The sequence below is a fragment of the Homalodisca vitripennis genome, chromosome 3 (genome assembly GCF_021130785.1).
Source record: "Homalodisca vitripennis isolate AUS2020 chromosome 3, UT_GWSS_2.1, whole genome shotgun sequence".
Classification (NCBI taxonomy): domain Eukaryota; kingdom Metazoa; phylum Arthropoda; class Insecta; order Hemiptera; family Cicadellidae; genus Homalodisca; species Homalodisca vitripennis.
In genome coordinates, this window is record NC_060209.1 from 67,131,173 (window position 1) to 67,150,822 (window position 19,650).

General features: G+C 32.3%; 1 protein-coding gene across 2 annotated transcripts in view; it reads left to right on the forward strand.

Annotated features, from left to right (window-relative positions):
* Window positions 1-19,650, forward strand: part of LOC124357012 (ATP-binding cassette sub-family C member 3-like) — a 69,545-nt gene that overhangs the window by 40,051 nt on the left and 9,844 nt on the right. For both annotated transcript variants that reach the window (XM_046808383.1, XM_046808384.1), the window contains exons 14-28: window positions 884-1,083; window positions 1,909-2,085; window positions 2,934-3,101; window positions 3,534-3,714; window positions 3,943-4,039; window positions 9,374-9,488; window positions 9,786-10,005; window positions 10,228-10,448; window positions 10,722-10,811; window positions 11,578-11,668; window positions 13,197-13,305; window positions 14,443-14,569; window positions 16,773-16,871; window positions 18,539-18,685; window positions 19,011-19,169. In XM_046808383.1, coding sequence (XP_046664339.1) covers window positions 884-1,083; window positions 1,909-2,085; window positions 2,934-3,101; window positions 3,534-3,714; window positions 3,943-4,039; window positions 9,374-9,488; window positions 9,786-10,005; window positions 10,228-10,448; window positions 10,722-10,811; window positions 11,578-11,668; window positions 13,197-13,305; window positions 14,443-14,569; window positions 16,773-16,871; window positions 18,539-18,685; window positions 19,011-19,169 — 2,201 coding nt within the window. The remainder of the gene's footprint in view (window positions 1-883; window positions 1,084-1,908; window positions 2,086-2,933; window positions 3,102-3,533; window positions 3,715-3,942; window positions 4,040-9,373; window positions 9,489-9,785; window positions 10,006-10,227; window positions 10,449-10,721; window positions 10,812-11,577; window positions 11,669-13,196; window positions 13,306-14,442; window positions 14,570-16,772; window positions 16,872-18,538; window positions 18,686-19,010; window positions 19,170-19,650) is intronic.

The following is a 19,650-nucleotide window of genomic DNA, read 5'->3' on the forward strand; positions in this document are numbered from 1 at the left end:
CTTACTCAAGCACTATTTTTAGGTAAATATGAATAAAGGATGGTTGTAATTGGGTGTGCATGATATATCCTTGTTACCGGATATGATAGACCATTTCTTAGCAAGTGTCATTAATTAATAATAGCTCCCTAACATTTGACAAGCAGGAAGTTCTACAGTTTTCCATGGCTCTGAGGAGCTTGATTGTGGGGATGTTTTTTTTTCTGTTTTGTTAGGTAGGATGTTAAATTTGTAAAGTCAAGTTCCATACATTCATTTCCCAAGGGTGACATGGACTCTTACAGAGGTGTCAAAAGGATCTTTGCAAACGTGAGATAACACTGGAAATTCAATTCCAAAACATCCATACTTCAAGTTATCCTCAAAATCAAACCTTAAACTAGCTGAATGCAGAATCACAACCATTACTCATAAGGCAGTTAACTAATATGAAAGGTGATTGATAGTTTCAACCTCATTAAAAAATCTCAAACAGTAAAAATGTTTAAACTAAATTTTCAATTTTTTTATGGTTGTTAGCAAGTCTGTTATATGCCCCAAAACTAACCTAATTTCTTCAATTCATTTGGTGCTAAAGTGTTTTGAAACGTTCTGACATAATATAATCTCCACAGGAAAAAATCAATGGATTATTGATAAATCCATGCATTTTACCAAAATTTATTGTACTGTACTGCAGTGTCATTACCACTAATTACACATCTTGAATCTTTTCATTTGTGAATGGGTAGACCAATTTAGTTGAAGATCAGGTTCTCAGAATGCCAAAATTAATATACTATCTGTTGTATAATTTTTCACAATACTTATAAAAGACTACATAGGATTTAAATAAACAAATTCATCTTTTTATTTTTTTCATACTTTATGTTTTACCAAACAGAGGAGCCACTTATAATCGAAAATGGAGTGTTCTCGTGGGGAACAGCAGACGAAGACATGGAAGTTCTACGTAACATCACACTCAAGGTTCAGCCAGGACAGCTGGTAGCTGTGGTGGGAGCTGTTGGTTCTGGCAAGAGTTCCCTCATCTCTGCCTTCCTGGGTGAGATGGACAAGATCTCTGGATACATCAATACTAAGGTAGGTCAATGCTTTTCTACAAGTCAGCTTTGAACGTTATAGTGCGTATCTTGTCAGTATGTCACATTCAAGATGCAATCTACCTTGTCAATGGTTGTGTATGGAAACAGAGATAACATTAGTGGTCAAATAAATTGAAAACCCAATGAAAATTTCAAGTATGTATACTAGAAAGTAGGAATTAACCTTAAAATCTCAAGAGCTGGGGTCTTAGGCTATACTGATGTTTCCAATATTACTTCCCCTTCTCCCTCCCATAATATCTTCATTGCCTTTGTCCAACTTTTATAAATTTGGTGATAAGCTGTTTTCAAGGTTTAAATTTTGTGTGTTATAAACGTTGCAGTTTATTTTTTATGTTTGTATCTGTGTTAGTTTTGCTGGTACACTAATATTAAACATTTTTATGATTCAAATTAAAAAAAAAATTAAATTAAACTTTTTTAGATGGTTTAGCATAATTTCAAGCGTTGCCCTTAAAATGTATTGCTTGTGTTTAAATGTCTGTTCTTTTCTTAAATAGTAATAGTAAATTTCATTGATCTGGTACACTTTTCATGCTAGTGTTTGCAGTACAATATTTGTTACTGATTGTTAGTATCTAGTTTTTAAATTTAGACTTTTATTTTTTTTGGCATTGCACTTTTGATGTCGTAATTATGATGTAATGTGTGTGTGCATGTAATGTGTGTTTAAAAAAATAAACATTACTGTGACCATTCTTTTACACATTTTGATGATTTTACAAAGAACACCTCATTAAACACAGTGGTAGCCTTCATATACTATTTTTGTAAGCAATAAGTCAGGTTATGTTTGTTACAGGGTAGCATAGCATATGTGCCACAGCAGGCATGGATACAGAATGCTACAGTGAGAGATAACATCACATTTTCCAGCAGTTACGACAACAAGAAGTACAAGAAGACTGTGGAAGCCTGTGCCTTGCAACCTGACTTCGACATGCTTCCTGGTGGGGACATGACAGAGATCGGAGAGAAAGTTTGTTGAAAAGTTTATTATTCATGAAACATTGAGTAGAATTTAATAATATTTTAAATGAGCAGTTGGGGGTCAGCTGCATTTGCGCAAGAAGCAAATAAAAATAAAATGGTAATAAAGTAATCATAGTATACTAAAGTTGTGTGAACAAAGTTGTATTACACTGTTTCATAGTGAGCAGTCTCATTTTTATGTTCTAAAATAATAATAATAATGTGTAATACATCACACACAATCTAGCAGTGAATTGTGTAACTAAAATCCTGATAGACATTACAGTTTAATCAGTAATTGTAAGAATACGGATTGTGGATATAATTCAGTCAATCATATTAAACTATGGGATCCATGTTCTTCCAGAGTTTTGTTGTTTAGTAAAACTACAGGATCTGCACTCAAAGTGGTAATAAGAAGTCAAGTGAAAAAATAATGAGCATGATAACTACAAATTGCTAATTTAAAAATTTTTATACAAAACTTATACCTTTTCCAAAAATATAGCTCTAGCTATGTACAATGATGCAGACACTTGATTACTGGATAATCATGTCAGTGCTGAAGACTCTCACGACTGTGTTTTGTCTGTAGGGTATCAATCTTAGTGGAGGCCAGAAACAATAAATTTGTTTAGCTCGAACTATGTACAGTGATGCAGACACTTATCTAACGGACAGTCGTCTCAGTGCTTTAGACTCTCATGACTGTGTTATGTCCGTAGGGTATCAATCTTAGTGGAGGTCAGAAACAATCAATTTGTTTAGCTCGAACTATGTACAGTGATGCAGACACTTATCTAACGGACAGTTGTCTCAGTGCTTTAGACTCTCATGACTGTGTTATGTCCATAGGGTATCAATCTTAGTGGGGGTCAGAAACAGCGAGTGAGTTTAGCTCGAGCTGTGTACAGTGACGCAGACACTTATCTACTGGACGATCCTCTCAGTGCTGTGGACTCTCACGTCGGAAAACACATCTTCGATAATGTTATTGGACCAACAGGTGTCCTCAATAAGAAGGTAAGCATCAGAAATAATGTTAATTTCTGGTTTTTTGGTATAAAATCATAATTAAGAATTCACTTATGTACTAAAACAGTGTTAGAGAGATGGAGTTATGCTAATTAATATAGCTACTTGGAGGATAGATTTTTTTGAGAATGGTTGGAATCACTTTTGAAATAAAAGAGAAGGATTTCCAAATGTAAGAATTATGTTATGTTTTAATTTTTTTTAAATACACAATTACAGTAAACAATAAATAGTTAATGTTTGGAAAAATATATGTGTAGGTACCTAACATATATAACATTTTTTTACTTTAGTGTGAAACATTTGATTTGGTAATGAAATTTAACATTTCTTGAGATTATGGTGAGATTGAGGATGATAATATTTAGATTCATTCTGTACAATAATGGTGTACAATTAATATTTTCTGTATTTTTTTAGACCAGAGTGTTGGTGACTCATGGAGTGACTTTTCTCCCAAAAGTGGATATGATTGTGGTGTTAAAAGCTGGTGAGATCTCAGAGGTAGGCACTTTCAAGGAACTGCTGGCCAGGAAGGGGGAATTTGCAGACTTCTTGGTGCAGCACATCACAGCAACCGAAGAGTCAGAGTTGGAACCTGGTGAGTTCAGTTGAAGTTTTCATAACTATCAAAATGAGGCTTCAACTTATTGTTGTGTTTGGTTAAGCTGGATCTAAATGTCTCTTTAAAGAGTAGCAACAAACTTTGATTTTATTTCCAAACATTTTATGGTTTTTTGATGAAGTAGTCTTAAATCTTAAAATGGTAACATAATTAAACAAAAATTTCATTTAAACTGCCATTCTTTACTAAATTTATTTTTTCTAGATATTGAGGAACTGATAGAAGACAATCCAGAATTGAAGATTCAAGTACAGAGACAACTAAGCAGCTCTGGATCTGTGAGGTCTCGATCCTCTGTTGGGTATGTTTACTTATTTGTGCTAATGAGTAGATTAACATATTGAATACGGAGCCTGAGTGTAGGTCGGGCTAGCACGCACGCTGTTGTACACGGAGCTTAATTCAATACGTTTAGGTTTTCGGCAAAAAATCGGGTCTAGTTGTTTCAGACTATTTCCTATGTTATGTGGTTTATAATTATACGTCTTTTTATGACAAGTAACAGTTGTGCAGCTGTAAAAATAGTATTTTCAACTATTGCACTGTACCGTTATTATAGTACATATTATTTATAAAGTCTGGAGCTAATTTTCTATAAATCAGAACAACCTATCGGAAATAATTAATTTATTCCGAATTTTAAATTTCACTCAAAATTTAACAAAGTTTTACAAAATCTTGATTTGCTTTTCTTCAAAATTTCTCTCAATCGGTCAAATGTAATTTAGAGTCTGATCAAAATTTAAAAAAAATGAAACTAAAAAGGTATACTTCCCCAAAAGGTTTAAATTAACAAAATAAAATAAAAAGTTCTCTTCTCAAAATATTCAAAATCAAAATTACACAATGCTTGATGTAAACTTTAGGATCAAAATCTAATTTACAATACTTCAAAAGTTGAATTGATTATCAGGCTCTGTTATATGGCAAAATTTAGAAAATTTTACACAACAGTATAAAACAAAAGATGTTAAACTAAACGCTGGTACAGGACTTACTACTTTGAAGACTATGGAGGCTGAAAAACTATTACGCACTAAAGGGAAAAAAAATTTTAAACTTGACTTAAGACACACGGGGTAAAAAAATTAACTCTATATCCCAAATGTATAGGAATAAAGGAAGTACTATCGCTTCTGAACTCACGTGTAGACGCTCTGCACTCTACTGGAAGACCCCCTCTCTCTTCAAACCAACCGCGACCTGCTCGGGAACCTATCACCGTTGACATCTTTAACAGCTGGATAGGTCAAACCAACAAAATAGTGTCCACATACCGTGTCTAGTTAACATAGAGCCTACTTCCTACCGCGTTTTAGCAGAATGATTATAACTACGGTACAGCACAACTGCTTAGTTACGTAACCGACTGACGACGCAGTGATGCGAGCATTGTTATTTATAAACAAAGTTCCATTGTTACTGAATAAAGTCATAAATGTTAGTTTAGTGATGGGTTAATTTATTTTGATTGATTGGTTTTTTAATGATACAGGTTTATTTTCTTGATCATTGTGTAAAATGAGTAATCATTTAGACAAAATAACGGTGCGCATGATACGTGATATGTCAGATTCTGAGCATGATTTGGAGGAGGATGATTGTATTTTTAATGATAATAAAAGATCATCAGCGATTCAGTTTGAAAGAATCTTGGGTCAAATTTATGATTCTGGATCGTAGGGTAAGTTTCTCACGACAATGATCCTGATCCAGATTTTGAGGTTAGGCCTAATGATCAAGACGTGAATGATGCTTTGTATGATTATTATAGGCCTTTCATTAGTACTTGAAGGTAGTTTAAAAATAAAACGTTTACACAAAGTAACAATTTTTCAAATTTTATTTTTTCCATAATTTTGTTTACTTTATAATTTTGTTCAAATAATTATTTTATCATAAAAAGGCACATTTTCTGAAACGTGTGTTCTCTTTAATTTTATATATATATATATATAATATGTTAGGTTAAAACAATGTCTTCATAATTTAAAAATAATTTAAAATAACAAAAGACCACCAGTATACTGGGTAAATTCAATGTTATAGGCTTAGGGTTCAATGTGTTAAGAGTACAGTACAGTTATAGATTAATGTGATTATTGCTTACAGTTAATTATATTGATAATTCCAATATTATGGTCTTATCCTGTGTCATGTCTCAATAGAATTTTATTTTCTCAACATTATTGAACAATACTTGGTCATGATTACTCAAAATAATTCGATAATCTATATATATATATATATATATATATATACAGGGTGTATATTATGTCTGGAAACACCCAAATATATCCTTTAATAATTTAAATATAAATTTGAAACCTCTTACAATCGTGATAGAGATTGGGCACTCAATATTATGATTATGAATATTCTTAATGGAAGCCTATACCTTGTGATACATAATTTTAAAGGTAATAGCTTACTGAATTGAATGCCACAAACCGCATCTCAAGGGAATTATTCTATCAGAAAATAGAGCATTTTTAGTATTGAAAATTTACTGATGTTCAACAATGTAATTTTAACATGGTTCTTGCCACAAAATGTGTTACACAAATTTTTTAGCATTTTTTTAAATGTTCAATTAAATAAAACAAAAATTTCATTTTAAGCTGGTTCTATTAGCACAAATTTGCCAGTTTTTATTACAGTACAATTATGGAAATACTTATGTTATTGATTTCTTATTACAAATAAAAAATAATGTATGCTGTTAGAAAAGTCTTACAACAAACGTTTTACCTGCATTTGGTGTCAAAGCAATTGTTCGAACTGTGTTCCTTCTACGGTTTGACAATGAGCCAATCTTGTGTAAAATGATTCGACAGAGTTGCCTAACATTTCTTCAGTTATCAAAGCAATCTCCTCTATAATCCTGTTTCTTAGGTCTTCCAAATTATGAGGCTTTCTTCTATAAACATTGGATTTTAAATGACCCCATAGGAAATAATCGATTGGTGACAAATCCGGAGATCTTGGAGGCCATTCGATTTCTCCTCTTCGGCCAATCCATTTATGAGGAAACCTTAAATCCAAATACTCTCTTACCTGTCTCCCATAATGGGGTGGAGCACCATCCTGCTGAAACCATACATTATCAAAGTATTTTCCTGATGCAATTTGAATAGCTGGGATTATTTCATTTTGGAGCATATTGTAGTAAAGTTCGGCATTTAAATTTCCATTGATGAAAAAGGGTCCAACAATTTTGTTACCTAAAATTCCACACCATACGTTCAGTTTTTGTGGTTGCTGTGAATGGGACTCAGTAATCCAATGTGGGTTTTCACTAGCCCAGTAACGGCAATTGTGCCTGTTAACATTGCCATTTAGGAAAAAAGTTGCCTCATCAGAAAATAGTATGTTGGTCAGAAAATCTCTATTGTCATCACATTTGCGCATCACAAGTTCACAAAACTCAACTCTTCTGTCGTAATCATCCTCACTTAACTGTTGGACTAAATGAACTTTAAATGGTTTGTATTTATTAATTTTCAAAATCTTACTCACAGACATAGGGTGCATATCATGTTGCTGTGCAGCTTTTCTGAGCGATGTATGTGGGTCTTCAATAAATGTTTGCAAAACATCTAGTGCATGTTCTTCATCTGTTGCAGATTGTATCCTACCCGACTTTGGCCGATTACGTACACTCCCTGTCATTTCAAAACGCTCAATAGTTTTTGATATTGTTGAAACACTTATGGGATTCCTTTCTGGGAAAGTGTCATTAAACAAATTACAAACTTCCCGATAAGATCTTTGACGATCGCCATATCCTCGCATCATCAACAGAGTAATTCGTTCTCTTTCAGACAATTCCATTAAAATGCCAAATAAAAACTGAACTACTGTAATTAGATAACTTGTTGACAGCAATGCTTCAGAGACACTAATTAACTCGACAGGAATGATATGACCTTTGTCCATTTGTAATTCCCAAGCTTAGACCTGTCTAGTGAAAGCTCCATGCTCAACAAACTGAAACCTGTAGACCAGATGATTAATAACACAATAATGTTTCTCATAGGCTAGTGACCTTTGTCTCTTTAAACCTTCCTGCTGACTGGAAAACACCAAGTACAGATTCATAAGTAATCAGAGAAAGTGACTCATAAGTTTTATTCATTGTAATAAAAACTGGTAAATTTGTACTAATGAAACCAGCTTAAAAATAAATTGTTTATTTTATTTTAATTGAACATTTAATAAATGCTAAAAAATTAGTGTAACACATTTTGTGGCAAGAACCATGTTAAAATTACATTGTTGAACATCAGTAAATTTTCAATACTAAAAATGCTCTATTTTCTGATAGAATAATTCCTTTGAGATGCGGTTTGTGGCATTCAATTCAGTAAGCTATTACCTTTAAAATTATGTATCACAAGGTATAGGCTTCCATTAAGAATATTCACGATACCCTCGGCAGGACGTCCCCCGTTGGTGTGACATAACAAAACATTGTTCCAAAAAGTAGATGCCCAATCTCTATCACGATTGTAAGAGGTTTCAAATTTATATTTAAATTATTAAAGGATATATTTGGGTGTTTCCAGACATAATATACACCCTGTATATATATATATATATATATATATATATATATATATATATAATATATATATATATATATATATATATATATATATATATATATATATATATATATATATATAAATGAATGTTTGTGTGTTTGTCCTTTATGGAATCGTAAACTATTTAACCGACCATTATGAAAATTTGTATGTATATGTATTTTTCCAAAGAGAAGGTTTATATACTTTGCCCATTGATGTAATTCGCCACCCGGCAGTGCTGCAAAAGATACAAGTTTTCAAAGCGCCTGCACACTAAAAACTACAATTACGAGACAGTTATGTATATTAAATAACCAAATACTATATTGAAGTTATGATGTATATTTGTCTTGAAGATAAATTTCTGATTGAACTTAAAGTTTGATTGTTAGACCACTTTATAATAAATTACATGTAAGTGTATGATGGCTATAAACATACACAGATTTTCTTGATCGTGGCAACAAGGTAAACTCGACATCGGCACTGGAAATATAATTTACTTGAACCAGAAGTGCACATACACGGGCAAAGCTTACGAAAAGCGTGCGAAGCCGCGGGATACAGGTAGTAATAAAATAAAATACGAATAATGTCAAAGAAATACTGTAAATGTAATAATAATTTCTTAAAGGTATAACAAAAATATGATCATTTGCCGCTATTTATGTTACAAAATGAAACACTATGTGTTAAGAAGTCTTCAGATATCAATATTAAACATGTCAAAAAATTAACTAACTATAAAATTAGTTTTGTTTAGTCTTTTTTCATTTAGCTATAATTAGATTTTTGTTAGTCAGTTTGTTGGTTGCTTTTTTAACTATCACTATTAAGAAACTTAAATGTTCCAGTTGAATACATAGTACTTATTTGATTTAAAATTTCATTCACACAATCATGTAATGTAACTAGAATCAATAGATATGAAATCTTTTGAGTGATGATCATCAGGTGATGATTTCTGCAGTGTACAAGTTAGTTTCACAGAAGCTGTGCTCACTTGATATTCAGAGTAGCACATTGAATTGTTTGTTTGTTGCCAGGAGGAGAGGGTCAGTGGAGAGTATGGGGAGTTTGAGTGTAGGAAGGAAGGACAGTGTAAAGGCTCGTCTTCCAGTCGACAAGCTCATTCAGATCGAGAAAACCGAAACAGGAAGTGTATGTATCGTTGTTCCTCCTTATTATCTATGTTATTAACCTTTTGGTGTACCGATTAATCTTATATTGTACACTTTATAGATGTTTTACAGTACTCAATGTGTTTACAATAATAATGCAGAGTTAGTCCTTCAACTCAGGATGGGTATGATCTCTGAATGATAGCTTCACATTAAGGTTCCACTGAGTTCAAACATTGTTTCTTGGAGCTTAAGTCATTGAAAGGAAAACTTATTAATTTGATTTATGTTGCGATAGGATATCGGACTGTTGGCATGATTTTGTCTTGGTTGACAGGTTAAATTGAAAGTGTACGCTAGCTATCTGGGTTCCTTCGGCCTGTTTCTGACACTATCCACAATTATATGCCAGATCTTGGCCCAAGTGTTCAGTGTGGGCAGTAATCTGTGGTTATCCAAGTGGACATCAGACGAGACAGCTGTGGTAGACGGAGTTGAGGACGAACCCATCCGCAACTACTACCTGGAGATATATGCAGCTTTTGGTCTCTGCCAATGTGAGTAATACATGTGCTTATTCATTACGTTCTTATTCCTTAAAATTATGTGAACACGTTAGGCTCAAGATGTTCAAAATCAAGAGACTAGTGTTGTAACTACGTAAAATGTACTGAAATTGCTAATTAATTTTATTTGAGTTCAATCATATTAAGACGTTATAATTACAATATATGTTTTTCTTACTACATTAATTCTATGTTTTTATTAATGTTTTGTAGTGGTGGCAACGTGGGCAAGTTCGTTCTCTCTGGCTTTTGGATCGATCTATGCCTCACGAGGTCTGCACATTTCCATGCTGTACAGTGTGTTGCGTGCGCCCATGAGTTTCTTTGATACCACCCCTACGGGCCGCATTGTGAACCGGTTTGGCAAGGATATAGACGTTGTTGATAACACACTTCCTGGCAACCTCAGCTCTGCTATGAATTGTTTTATATTGGTATGTTTACACATTAAAAATACACTCATTTAATATCTAATTAAAATATGTGCTTAGAAATGTATACCACCCTTGAATAGTATCAAATAAAGCTGATAAAGAGAAGTATAACATCAGTAAGCATTTCTAAATTTTTATTTGCTACAGATTTTGCCTCATAAAATTTATTAGTATACACAATTTTAAATTATAATCAATTCCACTGATTTAAAATAATTAACAATAATAAGTACTTGTATAATTTGTATTTACATAATGAATTTATGTCTGTAGGTCTGTGGAACTCTTGTAGTAATCACTTACTCAACTCCTGTTTTTGCTGCAGTGATCATCCCTATCAGTCTGCTCTATTATTTTGTTCAGGTAAGATATTTTTAAAGTAAGGAATACTTGCCCCTTCAAATGTAAACTTGTTTCCATGCAAATGGCAGGTGGTGTAATCCTTTAGTTCAATTCAAAACATAATCTCATATCATATTAATTCAGGATATTTCCTAAATAAGGCATACAATTGCCAGGAGCATACAGTTTTACATGAAGATAACTTGGTGATTGGTGCTAGGGTAAAGGGGGAGAAAGGGGTTGCTGAGCTAAAGAAAAATAGAAGGCTTTACACTTGTTTGTCTGTAGGTCATTATACTGTTACCTATTTAATATTGTTAATATTAATGTAGGAAAACTAGTATGTCAGGTGTCATAAAATCTACCTCTTCTTCCAACTGAGCTGGTAGGACAATTTTTGCTCTTCCAGTCCAAATGCTCTTCCATACAATATGCCTGATCTATAATATTCAAGTTTCTCAATTGAGTAAAACAGAACAGATTCATTAAAATAAATAAGTTTTTTATTGTACAGTTGATTATAACAAGGATGAATAGATTATCAGTACTTATTACAAAAATGAAAAATTAAATTAATAAATTATCAGCATAGATTTTGGATCTTAACTTATTTTCCGTTTTATCCAGGAATAAATATTTATTAGTTTAAATATTGGGGTCAGCAACCCAGTGTAAATGTCTACCTTCGCTAATGCTTCACTTTGTTTTCAAAAAAGCTGCTGCATTTGACTTGGTGATTATTTTGTTTCTCTTAGATGTCAATTTCATGTTCATGTATTGCCCACAGAGGTTTTATGTAACAACATCTCGGCAACTGAAGAGGCTAGAGTCAGTGTCACGGTCACCCATATACTCTCATTTTAGTGAAACTGTTACCGGTGAGTTGCTGCTGTTATTTGGGTCAGATGTCCTCTGCCTAATAAGGGATGTAGTCCTGCATGACCCTTCCACACTTCTTGTCCCATTTCCACCCCCCCTCCAAACAACTTTTAGTTGTTTGTCTTTTCTTTTTGCCTTTTTTCTCATCTTCTGTCTGTATTAAAGCTAATACTTCTTTCTTCCTGTAACTCTTTATGAAGTCATTGTTTCTAACTCAAGATGTATTCTTTGACTTGTGTCTGAATGTTTAAATTTTTCTTTCAGAATAGTTATGTAATGCATAATTTTGTTTCTTCAGCAACTACGATTGAACTTTGTCACCTAATCAGCCAAATGCTGACTTGGTTGATAATGTGGGATAGTTGTGTTCTTATGCTCTCCATTGCTTGTTTGTTTTAGAAAAATTGGTTGTTAAAGGAAATACGAGTAGATATGAACTCCACTTAATATAGTAAACTCCCAATTACTTGTGGTCAGACGAACCATGATTTGTATTATCCCATTGCATAATGAGGTGTTTGAGGTTCATACTGTAGTGAATACGAATTGTCGTGATATGGTAGCAGAACTGTAAAGTGCGTAACGCTGCATACCTTGAAAACGTATCCTTAAAATAATGAAAATTTTGATTTCAAATGTATTACTAATACTAACGCTTTTATACTGTAAAACATCACTAATATGTTAATGTGTTAATATGTTAACTAATAGGCTAAGTTAATATGTAAGTAAAATAACAAATGAGTATTCCTATTAAAAAGTAATATTATGAGCTAAACTAAGAGCTATTCAACTTAAACATACTAATTCAATCTGTTAGGTAATCTATGAAAGTTTAAGTTAAAACTAAATATATATTGTTGTTTAAAAAATGTTGCTTAGAAAATATACCACTGCATGCTACCAGACATTATTATAACTATTAGGAGACAATATAAAATCAGAACGCTATAACAGGGTGAGCTCATCACCTGCTCAACCACTGCATGATATAATATTTCGTCAGCGATTTGGAATGGGTAATTTTACAAAGTTGTACTGCAAATCTGCCATCAGTAGACAATGAAGGCAATGAATTATTTTATTTTTATTTAGTCTCTTTGATTGAGTTCATTATTGGTTTTCACACCTAGTCCATATATTAAATTAAACATTCATTCAGAACCAAATCAATATTGGTAATGAATGATGCAATTTTAATTGTAGATTTATATATTGAAGTCTATACAAGTATGTACACGATTGTCATACCACTTCTAGTTTGGTTGTATTATTTTCTTCCTATGTTAGAAAACAGATCAAGGGAAAAGTTCATCACCGAAGGTGGTTTATGGATAACAGAGGTTCGCTTTGTGGGATTTTGCTGTGTTTTATCCTTTAACTAGATCTCACTTCCTTTATTATTCATATTCTGTGGTTCAGCTTAAGTCTGTTAATCCTTCTTCCAGTTGTTTATTAATGCTTATCGTGCATAAATATTATTTAGTAAATATAGAACAATCCTTATTAAAGCTTTTAACATTTCAGGTGCTTCATCAATTCGAGCTTACAAGGTAGAAAGGCGTTTTATGAAAACGTCAGAGGACAGAGTTGACATAAACCAGATGTGTCTATACCCAAGTATGGTTTCTAACAGGTACTGATACCATTATTGGAGTATGTAGTATTCTTAGAAAATCAAGAGTATAAAAATAACTAAGATTGTCCTAATGTACTGTCGATTAGTATGACGGGATAGTCTATAATTTGCTTATGATAATTCAACTGTTTTTAGGTACACATTACTGTATTTTTGTAAGAATTTACTTTCCAGCATGAAAGTTAATTTACTTAACACCTTGATCTTTACAAGTTAATTTATAATATCATGGTTTTCTCAATACAAAAACATTTAACAAAGTATTAAGACAATTATTTTGACCGTTTTATTTTCTTAATTAAAAATTACTCCACATGAATAGGTTTAAATTGAATTATTTTACTGTATACTATTATTTTGTAATATGGGTAAATAATAAGTACAAAATTTCATTCAAATCTGTTCATAAATATCGCTAAAAAGGTATTGGAATGAAAAATTCTGATTTGTTAAGAATTGTCATGTATCTCATACCTATTACATGGTAGAGCTTTCAAATAAATACTTTTACAAATGTCGTGGCCATAACTGGAGCGTTTTTAATCTCATATTTAAGTTTCTGGTTCACACTGCATTGTTAGTTAGTTATGGAGAGTCAATCATGATAAAGCTATGTATGTTTCAGTTCACCTTAACATACAAATTAATGCTTTTTGTTGTCAGTTTCAGTTTAACATCTATTGACTGAAAATTACTTCCCACAGTGAGGTTGAAGTGTTGTAAGAATTTAATTGTGTAAGCAATGTTTCTACGCTGTGTGAATCGGAAAGCTTTTATGTTACTTATGACACAGGCGGCGTAAGCCTATTAAATAAAATATAATCTTCATTATCTTCAAACCTTCTCTTGGCAGTTTTCTTGGAATGGCCTTCCTAAATTTTTTGTTAATTTCTTTTTATGTTTATGTACATGAGTTTCATTTAGAGAGTGAACACATGCACATAGGCGTTTACTAAAATGTAGAGATGAAATAAAATTTGTCTCTTTTCCATAGAGTATTTGGTATTCACTTATTCAGAAAACGTTTTAGGGTTATCACTTATTTAAAAGAAGTAATAACAAAATTACAAATTTTTCACTTCTGTATGAAGTTTTTTAAGGGTAAATTCACCTTAAAAGTTGTAAATGTTACAGATGGCTGGGTATTCGGTTGGAAACTGTGGGAAATCTACTGATTTTCTTTGCAGCTCTTTTCTCAGTATTAGGGCGAGATTCCCTGGATGCTGGTATTGTGGGATTGTCCATAAGTTATGCTTTACAGGTAGGAATGCTGCTATTTTTACAGTTAGCCCAACAGGGCTCTTTTGTCAACTTATTTATTAACTTTTCAAAATATTACTGCAGTAATTTCATTTATTAAAAGAAAATTATCGATAAATTTTAGTTAATCCACAATCAAATAACAAATGGTAACAAAACTCTATTGTTGTTGTGGTGTGAATGGGAGAGAACACCTTGCACTGCAGCTCAGTATGTGAGAGTTTTGTGAAACCACTGGAGAGATAGAACAGCAGGAGAGTACAGTTTTGTGAAAAGGCCTGTCTGTACTGTTCATATCAAGTTGGTGAACCCAGATGACAGTAGATATTGAGTCAGGAGAAAAGTGTGACGTGCAATGAAAATTTTAGCAATTTTGTTCACTCCTTCAGTGGGAGATAATACTATCTATCTAAGGTACTTCACCTTCACTAGCATTGTAAAGAACCTTGTTCAAACCTTCCATATACATGATCAGTATGCAGACTGCCTTAAGGTGAGTGTTTCTGATGATTTTAGAAACATTCCAACTTCTCCAGTGTAAATTAGTGGTTTTTAAGTAGACTTGTTTAAACTCTCTTTATGCACGATATGCTGTAGTTGAGACAGTATCACTGTCATTTTTAAGGTTGAGAGTTCATATTTTTAAATGTCTTGATGTTTTGAGCAGCTGGCATGTGTAACATGTTCATGTTCAGAAAGATACACTTTTTTATAGATCAAGTACCATCAAGTAGATACAGATAACTGTACAAATATTTGTTCATTGGGTCTTTTATGTAACTTACAACTGTGTTGTATTTGTTTTTTATTGTTGAACATCGTTTGTGTAAATTTTTATTTGTGGCAGTCAAATGGAGGAGGTCTTTTTAGAACTAAGTGCAATGAGAGGTTTTCTCATCTTCATGTTCTCGGTGAACAGAACATATTTGATTTGGATGTTTCATTCAAAAGTTTGGAGCCCTATATTATTGAAATGAATTCCGTGATCTTGTGCATGTAAAAGGGACACCTATAAATACATGATTGTGTAAATATAAATTCTTCATTGTAAAGAAGAACAAGGAGGATCTAAAGGTGGAAAACTGTGGCACAGTCCCATCTTTAGAGTTCAATGCTCATAAGTGTGTGGGTAGTGTACTAATAAATGTTTCTAGAGTAGCTGCCATTTCTTAAAAAATTAACACTGTATGTATTTAGGTAACCGTGTACAAGATTGATGCAAGCAATAACATTTTTGCCACTATTTTATAATACACATTTGATCATGGGTAAATCAAACTTTTCAATTCAAAATATTGGATAATTCGTACTTTTCTACCTGTCCCTTTTGAAATTTAATTTTTATCATAAATCATATTAAAGTAGGATAGTAAATTTGAACTTTGTTTCAGATAATTAAAAATTGTTATGTCCATCATACATATTTTCTGAACTGAAAAATTAAACGTGTTAACATCGCAATGCATTATCTAATGTTGTAGTTAACTGAATATGTTTGTAGCCATGGTTGCATCGGCTGTTGTATGCACTGACTGTGAAGACTCAGTCACATGATGTTCTCTCTCCTCTTCAAATTATTTATTAAATGCAATATTTTTCAATTAAATAAATTAAAGCTTCTGTTAACTGATTCTATAAGTCTTAATACAAACTTTATTATCTAAGAGGATGCTCAAAATGTCCACTATCCATCTATAATATGCAGAACTTTAGTCATTTGCACAAACTTGTAGACAATTGTCTGAGCACTGTGAAAGAGATTTCTTCAAAAGTCTTTTTATTTTGTTCTGCAAGACTTGCAGGTTTCAGAGATTATTTTCGTAAACATTTTCCTTCAATTATTCTCATACAAAATAATCACATGGGGACAGGTCTGGCAAACATGGAAGCCAAAGTATCCTTGGAATTATTCTGTCTACAAAATATCCCGAAGCATTTGCATTTGCATTTTTGCAACTCACGTGTGACAAGACACAATCTTTATGCAGCCAACACATTCTCTCATCATCTTTCTTTGAGTGAAGCGACAAATGAATGAATGATTCATGACTAGATGTTGCAGTTATTAACAAAATATTGGTCCAATAATATTATTTCTATAAATTGCACATCAAAGAGAGAGCATAATAAGATATAAGCATATGGAGTCAAGTAAATTTATTACCAAATTTCAGCATAATATTAATTGTAATGTTGTAATGCAGATTACCAGTATGTTGAACTATGCTGTCAGAATGTCATCAGAAATAGAGACCAACATTGTGTCAGTGGAGAGAATCCAGGAGTATGCTGATGTTCCTCAGGTAAACTATTATTGGTATTTGATAATGGTTAAAATATATATTGCTTTTAAACATGTGCAGAAATTGTTCTTTTAAGTATTATCTTGAAGTTAAGTGTAATAAGATTCTTGTTAAGCTGATAACACAGGTTCAAAAGAGATTTTTTAACCCTTTAAGGTCAGCCGTGACAGTGTATGTCCCGCTAGTAATAAGCAGCTAAGTTACAGGTAGGATAATCAATCAATCTATAAACTCTTTAATCACAATTTATTATACAAAAGTTACAGAGTCATATTATTGCAATTTGATTTGATACAGTACAAATTAATTATAATAATTTATTATTTTTTTTAGATTTTATTTTGTGGTAAAACAGTTGAGACAGGAAAAGAGTGGTTTATGAAAGTAGTGTTGGATACTGAATATGGGGCAGTTTTAGGTAGACTCTGGATCATGTAGAGCAAAATTCAATCACACAAATGTTATCCAGTTCCTGAAAATGTTTCTCTGCTTTCTCCTTCCAAAGATGGGATAATAGAATCATTACGTTCATGTTTTGGTTTGGTAAAAGCTTTCCCAATGATGTCCCATTATGTTTTATATTTATTTGCACTTTTATTCAATGGAAATGCTCATGTTAATGTTTATTTTGAATCATAAACTTTAAAATACAATATACATTTAAATGATATGAAGAAATTAGTAATAAGTAGTCACTGTTTAGTGTATGTGATAAGAAGTTATTCACATCAATTGCATTTTAAAACACTGTGATCCTTGGTTTGTAAGAACTAAGCATTTGAGCAGTTAATTAAGTAAACTGTCATGTAATTTTTCATATATGCAATATTACATTTAAATATTTTAAATGTTTTTTCAACACAGTAGATCCAAAATGGTTACCAAAAATTTCAACTAAGTAAAAATAAAACATTAGTACACAGCAATGATTTGCAATATTTTGGTATACATGTTGGTAAAGAAATATTGAAAAATAAAGAAATGGAGAACTTTAAAAGCATCTGCAACTTAAGCATAATCACATATGGCATAAAAAATTCATGCCATTTGTCAGTAATACAATTTTAGAATACGTAAAAGTGGTTTTATTGTAGCTTTAGACATATTGAATTATATTTTTAGTTATTTCTTTATTATAGCTTCACATAGTTTATAATTTTCAGCATAGCTAAAGATAAACATATGAATTGTCAATGTTAAAAATAAACTAATAAGCTAAACTAAACTAATCAAGAAACAGTTACATATGTGCAAAGCTTAGTAAACTTGGTCTAAAAATTCAACAATAGGAACTAGTAAACAACTGTTATTCATTTAAGAATTCATCAACTGAATAGTATGCCGAGTTAATGAGGTAGCATTTTAGGGAAGTTTTAAATGCATTTATGGAATTCTCCTTCTTTAGATTTGGAGGTAATTTATTATAGATTTTAAGAGCTGTACTTTATTTATAGTTTCACATTTAAAACAAAATTAGATATAAAACATTGTATGATAATGTTTTATACAACAATTGCAACTAAAAACCAAAGCATAATGTCCATTATTACTTATAAATTTATTATATAGTGATTGTATTTTTCAGAAGTATGTAACTGTGATTAATATGGTCCATATTGTTTAATGACTCAAATGATGTTTTTGATTGTAACTGTGACGTTGTGTAGGAGGCAGCATGGCGAGTCGAGCCAAGGCCTCAGCCACAATGGCCGGACAAGGGGATGGTGCAGTTTGAGGACTACAGAGTCAGGTATCGAGAGGGTCTGGACTTGGTTCTTAGAGGAATAGACTTCACCGTCAATGGTGGAGAAAAGGTAACTGTCATTTATTTCTACTAAAAAGTGAAAACATATTTTTAGAATACTTAATGGTGAAGCATTTAAGTTTAGAATATTAAGACGAATACATATAAAGATACAAAATAAACTAACAACGCTGTTCAAAATAGCTGAGAGTCTCAAATGCATTATTACTTCTAACTTTGGGACACTTTTTCCTATAATAATTATTTAATCATTGATTTAATATTATATTGTTTAAGCAAATGTAAGGTTAACGTACTTTAGATATGATTTTTACTTTGGCAAAAGTTAATTGTATTTTTATTTTTTCTTATAGAATGGGAATATTTTTTTACAGATCGGCATAGTTGGTCGTACTGGAGCAGGCAAGTCCTCTCTCACCCTGTGTCTGTTCCGTATACTGGAGGCTGCTGGAGGACATATTTACATTGATGGTCTGGACATCTCCAAGATTGGACTGGGGGATCTCAGGTCCAAGCTTACCATCATTCCTCAGGTGAGATTTTTATAGTTGGCACAGTTTATTAAACTGGAGCTCACTCTTGAGAGAAAACCAAAGAAATAAACAACGCCAAATCGTACCGTACTCTAAATGTCTTTCTAAAAAATAATAGGTGATTCCAAGAATAAAAAAATTTCTCAAAAAGAAGTGATGAGGCTACTTGTCAGACGTCTTATGAAGATCAAAATAGAGAGTATCAACCTTATTAATTTCTCGACTTTAGGACTGCAAATTTGTGGCAGTTAAACCACACAACCACTCATAGAACCATGGAAAGACAGGGTGGCAGTCTTCCATTTAAAAAAGGAATACATAAAATCTTCTTCAATATCTTTTATGCAAGGGCTATTTAGAACAAAGATTACGTTTGGCTCTGTAGCTGCTAGGGGGCATGACTACCACGGCCATTTTGATGTCAGTGCGTTTCTCCGTTCAGTGGGTATCAAGCCATGCTAGTGAGAGATTACTGTAGCTC